The sequence below is a fragment of the Nyctibius grandis genome, chromosome 11 (genome assembly GCF_013368605.1).
Source record: "Nyctibius grandis isolate bNycGra1 chromosome 11, bNycGra1.pri, whole genome shotgun sequence".
NCBI lineage: Eukaryota > Metazoa > Chordata > Aves > Nyctibiiformes > Nyctibiidae > Nyctibius > Nyctibius grandis.
The window spans coordinates 19,646,535-19,663,687 of NC_090668.1; the positions used below are offsets into that span (position 1 = coordinate 19,646,535).

The 17,153-nt window shown below is 38.8% G+C and overlaps 1 protein-coding gene across 1 annotated transcript in view; it reads right to left on the reverse strand.

Moving 5' to 3' along the window:
* Positions 1 to 17,153, reverse strand: part of AGBL1 (AGBL carboxypeptidase 1) — a 262,527-nt gene that overhangs the window by 107,248 nt on the left and 138,126 nt on the right. The window contains exon 21 of the mRNA XM_068410767.1: positions 15,492 to 15,668. Coding sequence (XP_068266868.1) covers positions 15,492 to 15,668 — 177 coding nt within the window. The remainder of the gene's footprint in view (positions 1 to 15,491; positions 15,669 to 17,153) is intronic.

Below are 17,153 nucleotides of genomic sequence, written 5' to 3' on the forward strand. Positions count from 1 at the left end.
TGGACCGAGTCCAACAGAGACCCACAAGTAGCCCCATGTGCTATTACACATATACGCACAAGATACATACACTCATAGTTCAAGCAATAAATACTGTTGTCAATTACATACATTTCATGTTCTGCCTACAAGCAGAGATAAATGCACATTCACACACATACAATCTTGTGCACAATTTCTTCCAAGCATAACGTACAAACACATCCTCTAGTGTGCATACAGGTGTACAGCTAGCTACAGCATACACAAATCCACTGGGAAAGCATAATCATGTACATCCTATTATTCACCAGTGCTAACACACCATTACAAACCAGCATGCTAGTGTCTGTACTCAAACACACATCCTTCCTGACCCCCACCTATAGGAACACAAGAAGCCTGGGAATCAATAACCACTTACAGCCTTTCAATCCAACACTATCAACTTTGTTGTCCCCTGTTTACAGTGACAGACAAGCAGACTAAAGAGACAGGACATCAGTATGCAAAGGAGGAGAGGTGGGCACTGTGTCAGCATAAGAAGCAGGCAGACACTGCTGAATCCGATAGAGGCTGTTCTTGCCTCCTGCAACCAACTGAGCAGAGCTGCCACTGTCCCAGAAACCTTCTGCTTTATTCCCATGACATCGGTGCAATAAGACAGAACAGGGCAATAACCACAGGCTATTTTCCTGAAATAACGTAATTGTACACAGGAAGATTCAGAAAGAATCTAAATCTTACCTGTTTCCAAAGCCTGAGCAAAGATCTCGTCCACATAAAGATGTGCTACGTGATCAGTATCACACCAAAACAACTTGATACCATATCCTGCAGAGGAGACGGCATGCAACTAAATACACTTCAGGCACAGCAGGCCGCCTTTAAAATTGTCATGATGCTTTGCTGACCTTTTAAAAGTGAAGGAGCATGCAAACCCAGTGCACCTGAGAGTGGTCAATACCTCTGCCAATGAATTTCAACCAACTTTGCAGCACCTACAATAACCAAAAAGCGGCTGGTATTCCTAAGGTCTGACATGAGCTCTAATGGTATATCTTTGTTACAACCCACAGCCTCACCTGTGCAACCCACATCTGAACATCCCAGACCTACTCAGCCTCAGCCCACAACACGGCCTCATTCTCACAATCCTGAGTTTCTCACTGTATCGATATTCAGAGGTCTTACTTCTACATTACGAACAATTCCTATTATGCCAGGCCTGAACCTCTCCTGGGCAGAGACCGGCATTAATATAAATGTAATTATGGTTGTTTAATAAATGTATGATGTCTGCCAATCTATCTCGTTAAATTAACCACAAGAGTGAATTTTGCATTAGTCATGACAAGGCCCATTTTCAAAGCTGACATTTAATAAGAGACCCCAGCACAAATCATACTTCAGGGCAGACAAATCAAAGGATTTGGTGAGTATCTGTGAGGACCGAATGTGTGGAACCATAGAAGCAGTTTTGGTGGCTTGCTGCAGGTATCCAGTCTATGCAATGCATTTACCTAGAGTTGATCAATCAGGTAAGAAATTCAAGTCATTTTGCTGTAGGTGGGGTTGTGCTTGGCCCAGAAAAAGCTTCAATGCTTTGACCCATGGAAGCCCTAAACATACTGGCTTGATCAGAAAAGCGATCTTTCTGTCGGCTCTTTCAGAGCCAGCCTGAGCTCTGCTTTCAGATCCCATTTATTTCATTCTCCCTCACTGCAAAAGACAAAAGGGCTGCTTTTAAAAGGTCATTGCAATATTGTTGTCCAGCTGCCTACTGCAAAATCCATATGGGCCATCAGACTGCAGGGAACATAGAGCCCATCACATAGTACATTCATTGCTTTCATCTTTGGTGGAAAGGTTCCTTCTAGTAGTATAGGCTACAATGTTGACTTCAGGTGCCTGTTCTGCCCAAAAGGGGGGTAATGATCTATTCTGAGATCACTTGTTTTCAATTTTTACTGGTTACTTTAAAAGGTTGTGTTTTCATTCTAGTGTAAAATGGGAACATTGCTTGAAATATCAGAAAGTTTCGAAGACAACACTTGCTGTCCCCAGCTACATATTGAAATTTTTTCTCTCCTGAGAGAAAAGGTGCTGAGGAAGCATTGACTACTGTGAAGATGATGAGAACAGAAAATGAGGTAACCATGTTTGGAGGTGTGTGTAAAACCCAGTATCAGCCTAGTAAGACTTTGGTCTCTTTAAAATTGATCCATAAAGCAAAAAAAAAAGTTGCTAGGACTAAGTGGGCAGACAATAGAGTAGAAGATTTCCCATTTCTGAGGCAGAGGGAACAAATGGAATAAACTAGTCTTACAGATGCCAACCCATGGCAAATACAAAGGGTCCTGAAAAGGAACAGTGTGTTCCCTCTGCACCTTGTCCAGTGACCTAATAAATCCCAGAGGAAGAAGTAATAAGGGGAATGATAATCAGCGTTTAGCATCATCATTATTGAGAACGCCCAGACTATACCATACCATAATCTTTGGAAAGACTAACAACATTATGGGTGGAGAAAAAAAAAAAAACGTCTAACAAATTAAAGGTATTACTTTAATAAATGTATCTGTTCAACAATGTTATCAACACAATAATTCCTATAATAAAGTTCTAGAGCTTATTTTCTAGTTATGGTACCAAATGCTTTCTTACTGTTCTTAGTACTGACTACCATGAATTTTTACTTTTTAGCTTCTTATATCCATTTCCTACATTACATTGGCTGGTATCTATTTGCCTTGCTTTCTTTGTTCAGAGACAATAAATCCATGCTATTATCCCTCAGAAGATTATTTTCATCAGCCACATTTAGGAAAATGACCTCTATGTTGTTTACTCATTACATTCAGAAATAGTAGTAAACAATTAGATCTAACAAACAAGAAACTGAGATTGAAATAACAGAAATCTGTCTTACTATAATCAATCTACCATGTAGATTTTTCATCAATATTATGATTCACTCTCCTCTACACTCTAATGATTGTTTTCTCTTTGCTACGAAACTGGGATCGGTTTTAACTGAATGTGTTCTCAATTCTTGATTAGAGAATTGTGCCTTTTTGGAAATGTAACAAAAATCCTTTTAAAAAAGGACTCAATTTTTATTCATACTACTTCTGTATATTTTTTTCCTCTTGTGGTCTGCTTTACTTGTATTTCCTCAGCTCTGGAAAATCAGCCAGGAAAAAAATATACATGAACACATGGTAATAGCAACACTGTCCTCTTCCCATATTAAATGTAATTGGGTCATGATCACTGGTGTCTAGGTAGGCACAAACTCCCACAGCAAAGATTAATTCATTCTTTCCTATTATAATATAGTCCAAAATAGTGTTACACTGGATACAACACCTTTTGTGTTAGAAAATAATAATCTGTAATGTTTGGAATCTAATAGTATTTACTGCTGCAGCATGAAGTCTCAGGTATATTTCATCCAAACTGAAGTGCATAGATACACATTTACTTTTTGTGTACTGAATACAAGTACTTATGAAGTAACTTATCCCATTTTCTAGTTTGATTCAATGTGCCAAGCAGGCTGATTTCCTAGACTTTGTTAGCATATCTGTAAATACGTAGACCTGAATTAATCAGTAAAAGAAGATGTAACAGACTGCCATTCCTTCCTGTCCCAGCCACACATGCTTCTACCCTTTCTGTCCTTCCCAAGCAAGGAGTAGACCAGATTCTGAAATTCCAAAAATGTACTTTTCCTAGCAGAGTTCAGTACAACCAATTACATTATATTTTATCAGCAAGATCTTTCAATCACTCTTTACTCAGATGCTGAGCAGTAGTATGTAGACATTTGAGAAATATATTCCTTCTGCAGTTTTTCCCACACTGGTTCAATTTCTTTATGACAAGCTGTTTGAGTTTGAACTGCATTTGTTTTCATAGAGCTTGCTTTTTTCCCCCCTACTTTAGCATTATTTTGTTTTGCTTCGTGAAAGATTAGTTCTCTTCCTCTGAAGCACAAAGGTCCCTCATCATGTGATCCTCACAACCATTGGAACATGACTCACTTCTCCAAAAAAGGTCTTCTGCTTCACATTAGTTGTGCTACCTATGGTTATCTTTCCATCTTTCCTTCCTTTTCTTATTTACAGCTTAAAAAGCTCTCTGACAAAATCACAAAGCTTTTTGGTTTTCCCTTTTACCAAGAGCCTTGAATCCTATGATATACTATTCCACATGTTTCTCTGCCATGTGTTTCCAACATGCATCATCCAAACTTGCCTTTGCATCTTATTCTTTTGCTCTAGGCAGACATGCACTATCATATTACACTTTTGTTTACTCTTCTGTCCACTTTTCCTAAGTGATGCTCACTTATGACAACTACTTGGTTGAAAATATCTCATATTTTACACCAAAAGGCATTAAAGATATCCTTCTAATTCTCTGTATTGCACTAGCTGTCTTAACAAGTATCTGAGAGAAGAATAACACACAACAGCAGCACTGAGCATCTCCAAATTCTCTTTCTTCTCTTGGCTATGAGTAACCAACATCTTTTTGATTTTTACTATCTTCAGCTTCCTTGTGTCTGATCCCCACTTACAGCAGGTATGCAATTGATTTCTGAATTGTCCCTGATATCTGCATTTCCACAGGTTGTACGCTGTGCTGAAATGTCTCTTTCCAGACCACATAACTTCACTTGTAGATCTCTCACCATCTGGCAGTGCATGCATTAAAAATTAGAATATAGCACACCCAAGGCAGGTCACAGCAGTTTTTTATTTCATCATCCATATGCAGTATGCAATATAGAGAGTCTTACGTAAAGATAAACCATAAAACTCCAAATTCCATCCAAAACTCTCCTGCTAGGCATATCAACTTCTGTCTCGGAGTTCATCCAGCATAAGCATACCCTTACTTTACAAGTGCAAGTTTATCACATACAGAATCACGTATTTCTGTTATTCAGAATTAAAGTGTTTGCAATTCAGTTTGGCTTAATTTACTTTAGAAATGAGTTAAGCCAAATTTAATTAAGGCCACCTTAATTCTGCTTCAGAGTGTTGACATGTAGCTTAATGTGGTTTAGCACAGGACTTTCCACTCGCACCTTTAGCTAATTCAGAGGCACTTTCCTGAATGTTCAGATATAGACAAACTATTAAAGAATTCAGCCTGTTTAATTATCAGAAAAGTTGAAAGGTGGCTTGGTTGCATTGTGTCACGGTTTAAAGCTGGGCTGGCGATTAATCACTGAAAGGAAAATCGGCCTGGTTTAGGCCAAACCAGGACACATTGTGAGTACCTTTAGGAGAACAAACTGCAAGTTACCAAAGGTCTCTCTAAACTAGCAGAGAAAAATAATCAGAATGCAGCTGAGAACAGCAGGAAGATTAATTCAAATTAGAATAAGGCAATAATATTTAACAGTTACTGACCCCTAGAACAAAATACCAGGGGACCAGATGGATTTCCAATCATGTGATGTTCTCAAATCCAGTCTGAATGTTTTTCTACAAAACCTATTTACCCAAACACAACTGATCGGGCTTTGTACAAAGCTGACTGGGTGAAGCCCAAAGGCTTATCATGTATAAGAGGTCAAACCAGAAGAGCTAAGGGTTCCTTCTGACCACTAAAACTCCACAAATTTGTTATTAAGATTGTTTTCAGTGCCTAATACATTTCCCAGAAACTGCAGCCTTCCCTGCTACAGGCCAGGTTGTGTCTGGACATGGCAGACAAGAAGGAGAACTGAGCCTTCTTTGCTCTTACTACGACACTGAAATATTTGTGAAGTCTTCAGTCCAGACTTGAGACTTATGCTTCTGAGTCCTGCTGCATATGTCATCACGTGCATATATCTCACACATGTGCAGTGCAGCATGTGGCCTCTCTGCTACTGTTGATTTGGGATCTCCTACCACCTCCTTCTGGTGCCTGAAGTCACAGAAAGGGAGACAGGCTGTAGAGCTGTGCTTCATAGAAGGGACACTCTATTGTCCTCAAGGAGCTATGACAGAAGCAGACTCTCCAGATTGTGCAATACCTACCTTCTCCAGCTGCAAGACCTGACACTAACTCAAGGAAAAACCCACTGCATAGCACACTCTGCAGACATGCATGTATTATTTATGATATTTAGACTACCAGGCAAGGGCACATATTGTGATTTAAGTAAAAAGAAATATCAGTACTCTCTGTCAGTGAGGAAGGAATTTAGGACATTCAAAGCAGAGGAACAATAGTCAGTCCTGGCATATTGGGTAATTTGAAACAAGTTTTGTGGTAGAAAGAAAAAAAAAAAGGAAGAAAGATAACATAATTAGTACAAGAGTTTAGCACATGTGAAAACATAAATCTGTATTGGAAACAAAATATAGAAATCGACCAAAGAAACAAGAGCTGGGTGGAATCAGGATGTATCTACAGATTTTGAGATTGGAAAGAAACAATAGACCATGTAATTTGATTTTAGAGGAGACCAGACCAGAGGACCTGCGAGCAGATAATAGAGGCATAAGGATGGCAGTGAACATGGACGGTGAGCTGACAGACAAAACAGATTAAGAACTACTGCAGCTTATACAGAAATAAGCAAAGGGCCAGAACAGAGAAAGAAGGGAGCCCAGATTTCAATATATAGCTTACATTTAATGTTGGACAGCATATACACATTATTAGGCACCAACTAGTGGAATTCAGTGCTGCAGGAAGCCCTGTCTGAGAAATGATTATGGAAGGGAATGAAAAAGTACCATAATTATTCACAGAGAATCTAACTCATTATTTCAAGGCTGTGATAATGATAATCAGGCCTCATGCTGCAGTGTATGAAGTGGACGAGAGGTAGGTCAGGCTGGTAGGATTATTTGCTTTCTGTGTCTTAGTGTAATTGAATCAGTTGCATTACAGGCTGGTTTTGTTCTCTTCTGAGCCGTCAGGAACCAGTCTCTGCATGATGCAGGATACCTGATTATATGGACCAATGGTCTGATCCAGCATGGCAAATGTTATGATCCTAAGAGAAGCAAAGTCAATCTTTGCAGAAAATCCTGTGTATGAAAGACTTTGAAATTTAGAAGTTTCTAAAATCCATGCAGAGTGAAAGACAAACATGTCTCCTTTAGCCTGTGCTTTTGCCACCTCCTCATTCTTATTTTCCATGCCTGAGGAGTTCATGATTAGACTAGGAGCTTCATCAAAGGGCAATTTTCAGCTGCCAAATAGATTTGTACAATAAATCCACACGGGGCCAGATTAACAAGCAAGAGAGACATCAGAAATCAAAAAGCTAGCTGCTGTAATTCCACAGAAAACTTGAAAGGATAATGTGCAATGATATTTGGACTTTTAAAGGGACACCACTGAAATACTGCAGTTAGTTTTCATTAGGAATGTTGCTTTTCTATTCCTTAGCCTTCCCAAGAGTTTTTTCTTTAGCAAACTGAAATCCCTGGGCATTCAAGGTCATGCCATTCAGGATTGCCTAGTGGGCTTCAAATAGAACAGTAACGTTCAACCAGAAAAATCACATATGTGTACGTGACTGCAATTGTCTGATTTGTCTCACCACAACAATATTTCTAATAGAAAATTAAAAATTTTTAAGCATCTAATTTGCTTCACTTCCATAGTTTTCTGTTGGCTCTAATAATTTGTACCATGAACATAACTAAGGCTTTAACAAATCCACATCTGAAGTCAAACCAGGTCCTCAGCTATACCCATAAACTGAATACAATTCAGAGATTAGCTTGACCACAAATCGCTAGCCATCTTCAGCCTTCTAGCACTACAAAAGACTGACTTCTGAGCACGGCAGCACTGATTTTAATGCTAAGAGAGTTTGTTCCTCCTTATAGCCCATAGAAGGATCCACTCCCTCAGTCACAGGGTGACAGCATTTGGGTTTTTTTATGTCTCTGCATGAGTACACTGGTTTTGTTCATTTTCATATGGGGCTACAATAACAGCAGCTTGTCAGCAGGGTGAAAATATGGAGGTCAGCCTTTGATTGATATCTTGTTCCCTCACAAAATGCAATCGCTCTTCCATGCAACCTCAAGTGCAATTGCAAATGGATTTTTTTGCTTCAAGCATCTATGTTGCCCAGATCTGTAATGTCAAAACCCGGGATTCTTCCATCTAATCCTGCTGTCTCAAATTCTGGAAGATGTGTACAACAGGATACTTGCCTTTCTAATTCTATGTAGTCTCGTTGCTCATCCCCTTTGTAGAGAAACAGTTTGATAACCCCTCTAAGTCTGCACTTATCACCTCCTTCCTTGAGTACAGCACTGGAATATGGAAAAACTGGGTTGCAACCAAGTATCTAGGGAAGTGCAAAAGCAGCTGAGGGAGAAAGATCCCATAAACAATGCAGAAACATCAGTTGTTTACAATACATTGGGGAAAAAAAGAAATCTAGAGGAATATCAGCATTCAAGACAGGAAAGAATCAAGATAATGCCTGTTTTCCACTCCTCAGCTCCAAGCAGTTTGTCATGTCCCTTGATTTAATAAAAAGTGAACTACCAACTAGGAAACACTAACATCATCAGCAAGTGACAGGAAGGTAGGAGGTTGTGTGCATTTGTTTGAACAAGCACTCCAAGGCTGAGTCCCAAACTGAAGGGGTAAACTGTAGAGCTAAGACAACCATTTCAATTCTATGATGGTGGAAAATAGTGGGCCAAGAGGGAGGTACATGATCGCTCTGCTTTGCTGTTCTGCATGCCAGCCACATCCACTGAACCTCAACAGAATTGGACACTTCCCAGCTTTGCAGAGTCACATCTCTTATGATCTCACCCCGTCGTCATTTTTTATTGTGCCGTGATTTAACCATATGGCATGGGACCTATTCTCCAGTTACGCAGCCGGTCAGCACCCAATAATCTTTCAACAGCAGAGACAAAGGAGTTGATTTAAGACACTGCTTCTGCCAAAGGGCTACAGATTGGGCCAGGCTGTCTGCTTAGGAGCTGGAGAAGCAGACATCCCCTTAGTGTCAACTTTGAAATTGGTTCCAAAAGGCAGAGAAGCTAGCAAATTTTTAACTTTCTGGTTCAGGGCCATATTTTTCTCCTTTTGTAACATGTTTTTACCAACAAAATCTGGGTTAGGATGTAGTACCTGTATTTTCTGCCAAGACATCATTTGCATCATATTTCTTAGCCTGAATGACTCAGTAGGAGAGACAGAGAAATGTGATGTGCATGACTCCGAGGTCCTAAAATGGGACCTAAGATCCCATCTTCTTCCATCTACAGCCTTTTGTCTATTCCATTTTATGCTAGAGATGATATTTACATCTCATGTGGTTTTAGTCACATTTGCCTTAATACAACTGTCTTATTACCATCAAGAAAGATGAGATCAGCCAGGACAGTCCTACTGACAAAATCCAGTTTCTTGGAGACATAAGAGCCAAAGAATCCCTACAAAGTTATCCCAGTTCTGTGATTTGCTTTTCCAAACAACCCGAGACCAAAGTCAGCACACCTTCAAAATCCTATTGTTTAATGTGGCATGAACCAAACAGATCTGAACTCAGTTAAGCGTGTCATTTCTGAATTAGCATTCTGTCAAATAATTAAAACAAACAAACCAATAAAAAAAAACACCTAATGAGGGAAAATCCTGCAGCAGTTCATATAAGAATCTATGAGTAAGACAAACACCTACCATCTTTCTGATTTGTTTGCTCTGAAACCCTTTTTCTCCTCTTCCCCCACATTCCTTTTCCTCTCTTCTTAAATGTCATTAATCCTTACATAGTTTTATGAAGTGAGGCCCACAAGCCTAAAAGGTACAATTAGAATATCTTACAAAATGAATCACCAATCAGTTAGTGCAAGGGGTTGGCAGAAATAATAGATGCAGGAAAATTAAGTAAATAGGATGCAAACTTTTGCCTTGGGTAACAATTTAAGAAAACAGAACAAAAAAAAAAAAAACCACCTTAATTTGAACCTTGCATCCTTAGATTACTATTAGATAACTATTTTTTTCTATACTTTTCTTGCTGTTGCAGCTGCTTCCAATCTGAGCCACTTTGGACCAGAACTGGAAGCAGAACTATCAGAAAGAAAATCATTCTTTCTTTCTTACGCTCAGCATCTGCTTTTGAATGAGATCCCCAGAGCACTGAGGGTCAGCTGAACACACACATTTTAGAGATTTTTTTTTTTTTTGAGAAACTTTTGAATGCTTTTGAGACTTACCCATACTTAGGAAAAGTGTAAGCTCTGGAGGACAAAAGAAATCAGAAATGAGGAAGAGTCTGTCAGACTTGCAAAGACGATGCAAGCATTTTCCAGATACGTACACCAAAAAGCAGGGAATATATCCTATTTCTTTACTACTTCTTTCTGCAAGTACTTATCTAATATGCTTTATGGCAAGAATATTGCTGAAACCATTTTTGTTGGTGGTTGAATACTGGCAAGAGGCCAAATTAAAATTATTTGTAAGTTTGTGCACCAGACTTCCAATTACAAGAACAATATAGATCTTACTGGAGAACAGAAGCAGTATTATGTGACCTGCAAACTCCATCAAAACAACTCAATTTCTGACTATTAACCGTAATAAACTGCTTATGAATAAAGCATACATAAAAATTCCTCACAGAAATTTGGTAAGTAATCTTCAATAGCAAGGAAGATGAAGAAAATATTTCATTGCCTACAGATAACTATAAAGAAATAGTGCTGTAATTCAATGGACAAATCATACACTGGTAGCAATTTCACTAATTTGGGCAGAAACAGGTCAAACCAGACAAGTCCACCTCTGAAGGAATAGAAAAAGCAAAAGCTTTCATCTTGGCATACTGCTTTAGCTCAGCCACACTTCCATGGTAAATCACTGGTTCATCACTCAAATTCAGCCCATGCTAGCCAGGTTACAGGGGATGGATAATATCAGATCTTCCAGTTATACTAACTCTCATCACTTTTGTTCAACAAAGATATTTTCAATGACTATCAAGAAAGTCTTACAAACAGTTTGGCCATGCTGCTTGGTGTTGATCACTCTGCTTCCCGTGTCTCTGCAAAGGGATGGCTTTTCCCTCTAATCAAGTCTGATGAGAAACTTTGGGGTATTCAATTCCTCTGACTTAGAAGCATTAAACTGGACAGGAGAAAAAAAAAGTCTTTTTTCGCAGCTCTCCCAAAGGCTTTCATCAGAGCGATCCATATCACTAGTAAAACCTCCTTCAAAGGGCACTGTCAAGATATCTGCAATAATTTTAGAACTCATTTGTTACTCCTTGTTGTTTATAATTTCTTTGAAGCAAGAAGCTAAAATCTGTTTCCGTTGGTGCTACATCTCCTCCACCAGGCACAGCATGCCAAGGAAAATGCTTTTTCAACATAGCGTGTACTCACAGAGCACGAAGCTGAATTTTTTAGATTTGCTATATTACCAAGACATATGGTTTGGAAACTCAGCTGTATACTATGGCACAAAATATATTAACTTGTAGGATGACAGATGCAGTAATGAATGGAACAGCACTGTGCAATATGCTCTAGAGGGTCTTAATTAGTAGGCTAGGTAACAAGGAATCAAGAATGAAACAGTGAAACATGATAAAACATGGTAACAGCAAGAGATATGCACGTTTAAAAATGAATGACAAGAAACTTGGGAAAATATCAATATGTGTCACTGGAGATACGATTCTTTTGGGGCCATGATTGTACCTGACGGTACTTGTACTCAGCAGAGCTTCTTACAGTACAGCCTTACATTCAGTCGTTCAAAAACAAAATATGAGAAGGGGCTCTACATCTCACAAAAGGGAGGCAGCAATAAAAATCACATGGTAAGCTGGAGGGGTAAAAGCTCCAACGAGGGAACAACATAGACTGCCTTCATATGAGCAAATAAATGGTAAGCAGTTGGTTGGGTTTTTTTGGTGTGGTGTTTGGTTTTGTTTTGTTGTTTATTATTATTATTATTATTATTCCTTTCCATTTTGACCACAGGGTTGTAAATTGGCAGAAGCAGGAGGGAGAATTCCCTTTGGAAATCGGCTGCTTTGTTTTTAGCAACTTTCAAACAGAGATGCTACTCCTCCAAGACTGAATTATGCAATCCACACAAAATGAAAGAGTTGGATATTTTTTTCCCCTCCTTTCCTTCTTCCTTAGGTTGAACAAAACCTTAGATAAGATCAATAGTTTCTTCAGTTTTATGTTTCACTTCCTTAAGGGTAGTTGGCTTATTGTGTTTCCATTGATCACACAGACAGGGAGATTCGACAGAGACAAACCACCTCTTTTCTCCTCTTTCAATCCTCCTCCCCATTTGAAATCAAATGACTTTTAAACAAAGCTGGGATCACTATTCTTTCTAATTTACATATCAATAGTACCAAATTTCTGCCTTATCTTTCAGTCACTAAACTATTTTAAAAATGAAGGCCATACTTCAATAGAAGAGAGGATGCACACATTCCTTGCTAAAACTCTAGCAGCATCTTTTCCGGACTCCATCAGAAAAACTAGGTTCTGGTTTACTTCAGCCCTTCCTCTCGACATGGTCAGAAGGTCACACTGACCAGCCTTGTGCCATTAATATTGTAACCTCTTGCAGCCTCTTTAAGGCTTTATTGCTCTCCCAGACCCTTTACACAATCCCTATCAAATGTCTCTGTGCAACTCCAAGCACTGTTATCTGTGCTTATAGCCAGCAAAGCAGCTACTTGAATGAATTACTTTCAACACTTACAAGCAGGAAGAAAGCTAAAGACCAGGATCCAGGTCTGCTGTGCCCTATTAGAAGTCTCAGCACTGATTCACTGAATGACGCTGGACTTGGGAGCCTCTGCTGCATGTAATGAGATGTTTTAAATCCTAGCAGCTGTTTGTACTGTACTTCAAGGTATAAAAGTCTCAAAAACACAAGAGCATGCTTGTACAGGTGAGATTCTGGATATATCCCTACAGGGAGATCAATCCTATGCAATTAAGAAACTGATTCTATTCACTCTTAATCACACAAATCTACTAATCCAAATATCAGACAGCTCTAAACAGCATGCTGACATCTCCTGCCTGAGCATTAGTCTCATTCTATTATTTACACACACATCAGCTAGAGGGTCCAAGAGTGAAGAACTCGGGTTGAAGTCGCTAGAAAAACATGACCTCTTATGTGATTAATTTTCAGTTTACAGGAATAATTTCAGGGCTTCCAGATACTAATGAAGTAGTTTTGGCTTGATAGATGGAAGCTGAGTATTAAATGGTATTATGCAACAAAATCTTCAGGTCAGCCTGTCAAGTCCATACCCTAAATAATCCACTTGTAAGAACAAGCAAACAAGCAAGATCCAACTCTAAAGACCACCAAAAGGAAGAGGAAATAGCCTATTAATATCAATTATTTGAAAGAGATAGTTTATGTATTTATATGCAGCTTTAGCATAAATGTCAACATAAGAAATTATATTCCATTTTGATACTAACAAATTGGGTACTTAGTGTACTTGGAAAAAATGAGTGGAAATACTTTAAAACTGCCTGAATCAGAGAAACTGCAAAAAGTGTTTGTATTATCCTTATGATGAAGAAATGGTGAAGAAACGCCCCCTCACAGGAATATTTATGTATCCTCCATCTTTGAGATGAATGATAATCTTAAACAAAGGAAAAAAAAAAAAAAAAAAAGGATATGTGACCTCATAAAAATAACCCAGTGATCCAACTGGGACTCAGCTTTTCAGGGTATTCAGTATGGAAATTTCAGAACTGCTTTACAGTTTACAGACTTCCTTATGGGCCATGAGAACATTGGATTCTGTCATCAGTCACAAGCCCTCATATGCCAACTTGCTCTAGTTCTCAGTGGCTGCCTATGGTCCTGATCAGTGATGGAAAAAAGGACAAGCAAAGAATGCAGAAAATAATTTCACATATTTTAAAGTATTTCTTTAAAAAAAGAATCCTGAACCACCTGCATTAGGTCTTTCTGCTTATTTTTGGTGCCTCTACTTATAATACAAGGCCCCAGGGGATGGCACTGTTCTTAAATGCAACATCTGAATGGGGATTTTAATGCTCTCTTTCTATTTCAATCATCTAATGGCACAAATTAAGCAAATTTGGGTTAAAGACCTCACAGGCACTGAGGAGAAGGAGATCAAATCATTAGATATTGATACAATCTGATTTGTCATTGTTTTTAGATCTTACTGTGGTTATCCGGGAAATCGGTGGAATCCTCCTCTATGGAGATAACTACAACTTTTGTCATTGACTTCAGTCGAGTTAGATTTTCCCTCACCATCTAAAAAAGATTCAAAACAGCTGTCTTGATCTGTGGTGCCTATTAAAAAAACCATTAGCACTTCTCAGGAGTAGGGAGTGTTAGACGTAATGCCCAGGGCAATTATATTCTCTTTCTTTAAGCTGTCTGCTGTTTTTTTCTCCTGTTTTTCCTGTCTTGGAATTGACGTGTGTCTAGTAGAGCATGGTTAAAAACAGCAGCTGAGTACTTCCCAGCTACCTTCTACAGAGAGGTAAAAGAATTAGTATAGAGCTTCCAAAGATAATCATTTGAATGTCTAATTAATTGTTATTTTTAATAATGGCTCTCTCCTTAAGGGTCTTTTAGGATCCTTAACTGCTTATTAATGCTGTCTAGGTAAGGACTGCTCCCTAGTGGGAGAAATTACGTAGAATATGGAAGTCTTTCAATGAAAGCAACAGGTTTGGGAAAGGAAGAAGAGAAAGAATTCACCATTTGAGTGAATGGAGAATTACGATCACTCAAATGCAATTACCAGAGTTCATCCTGTGTACTAAAAAAGTGCCGGGGGATCTCATAGACTGATGTCTCCGATGCATTCAGTACAAGTACAGCCTTTCCTACCCAGTCTGGAACCTCATTTGATGTGGAATTCGGGTCTGTCTAGATCACAGGCATACCTTGAGTTCATGGACAGCTGTCAAAACTAGCCTTAAATTAGCTACCTTTGTCTGTCACTAACAGGCAACTTCAAATGCAGAATTCTCCGTGCAGGCTCTTAAATTTAGCCAGGTGAATGCTCAGGTAGCTAGCCTGTACCAAAGATCTTGGTGCCACTGGTATTCAATTTAATTACCTTAGAACTAGGCTCAAAGATGTCCATATGACCTGTCAACACATTTTTTTACAACACTGTGAATGCCGTTATAAGGATAAGTGCCCTGTATCATCTCAAAAACACTCCTTCCTTCAGCTCAATGCTTTTGGCTCCAGATTGGAGTTTCTTTTTATTTCACTGTTGAATGAAACCTCAGAGCAAGGACTCTACTTTCCTGTCACTGAAGGTAAAATAGTGAAGGATCATGGAAAGATTTCATTGAGGAGAAACTCAGAAGTATAGCTACATGGGTCTGGAGAGAGTAGACAATGTTAAGCATCAAGACAATGGCTATCTCCTCCTCTTTACCCTTCCAAGCTCATGAGATGTGCATTAGGAGGAGGGTGGCACAGGGTTCTTTGAAAGATTTACTCACTTTGTAGAGTCCGTGGCTGCAGCCGCAGTACGTGCTCTCCATGGTGTAGCTCCTCAACACACCCATTTCCTTCCATACCACCACGCGGGCCGTCGACTCCCGGGACTTCTCCACCAGGAAGCTGCAGCTGTTCATGACAAACGCAGGGGCCACTTTATCCAGGATTTTAGGAAGAGTCTATGAGAAAATATCAGCAGTGATGAGAAAATGAATTGAACAGATGTGCATGTATTTATATCATATACACATATACAAAGAGACCTGTGGTTTTTAATGTGTATATAATCAGACTTATCTGTAGACACTGTTACTGAGAGTTCCAACCCGTGCATTATGTCCATTCCATGTGAAATCCTAACATTTGTTTCATCCCAAAGACTAAAATGCAAAATATTCAGTACACTTGGTATTCAAAATCAAACACTTTCACACGTAATCGCTTAGGACTGCTGAAGTCACTTTCAGAGTTTTGTTTTCAAGCTGTTTTGACATCAATCTACACCTTCCTGTTGTGCTTCCGAGAGGGCTGCGATCACAGTTCAGCACGTGATTTTCCCATTCTCCCCTCTCTAGCTATACTATATGTCCCCCCATCATGAATTTACAACTTGACAAGGGATTCAGCTATGGGAGGAGTTTTGTCTGAACTTAGTACAGAGCAGAGAAAGGGGACACGTATTCTCACAGAAGGTTGCACATAATTTTATGAAAATGGAGCTCAACATTTAACTAACTTGCATTGTGAAACAAGCAAAAATATTCTCATCTGAGTCCAAACAATATATTTTATACACTTCATTTAGAGAATCACAATAAAAAGTAATTGTGAAAACCCAGTAAAAACTACATCTTAGCCCTAAGTGATTTTCTCATTCTAGAAAACGTATTTCTCAACAACAGAGTCTATAAACACTCCTAATACACTGCAGTATCAAATATTACCATCAGTGCAGAGGCAACACTTAGTCATTACACAGTGCTAAATGCGTTACTTTTACACTCTATAAAAACATATACTAGATACATTAACACTAGATGTGCTCTGTGTAGAAACTGGACCTTTAGGTACACACACACATACACACACGTGTGTACTTGTGTGTCTCAGTTTTAGTCCTGGTATACTAACCACAACATATGCCAAAAGACCTTTGATCCATCTAGAGAAGAACAAGCAAAATGAGGACATTCATTATTTCTTTGATGACAGCTTGCTTAAACATCTGAACAGAATGGAATCATATAGGAGGAGTTCCTGCTTATTGATAGTGGCATTTACCCTTGAATTTCATTCAGTTTGGGCGGTGACAGCCAACCAACTAATTCCACTTTCCAATAACAATCAGTTTCACTGACTGATTCTGTGCAATCGTAGCTCTGACCTGTTGAGCTTTACTTCATAGCACTGTACAGGAATATTTGGTTTCATTGAAAGAATAACGTCTTTTCCTATAACATGTTTGATGTGAATGATAAATCATTGGCCTAAACTATTTTGTAATATCTCCTGCAAACAGCTTGACCATACACATGTCCATAACAAAAAAGTAAATTTAATTTTTCAGTATATTCTGGCTACAGTTGTCAATGGACTTAAACAGTTCTATAAGGTATAGATCTAAAGATCTATAAGGTTTATTTTTCAGATGAAAAAAATGAGGT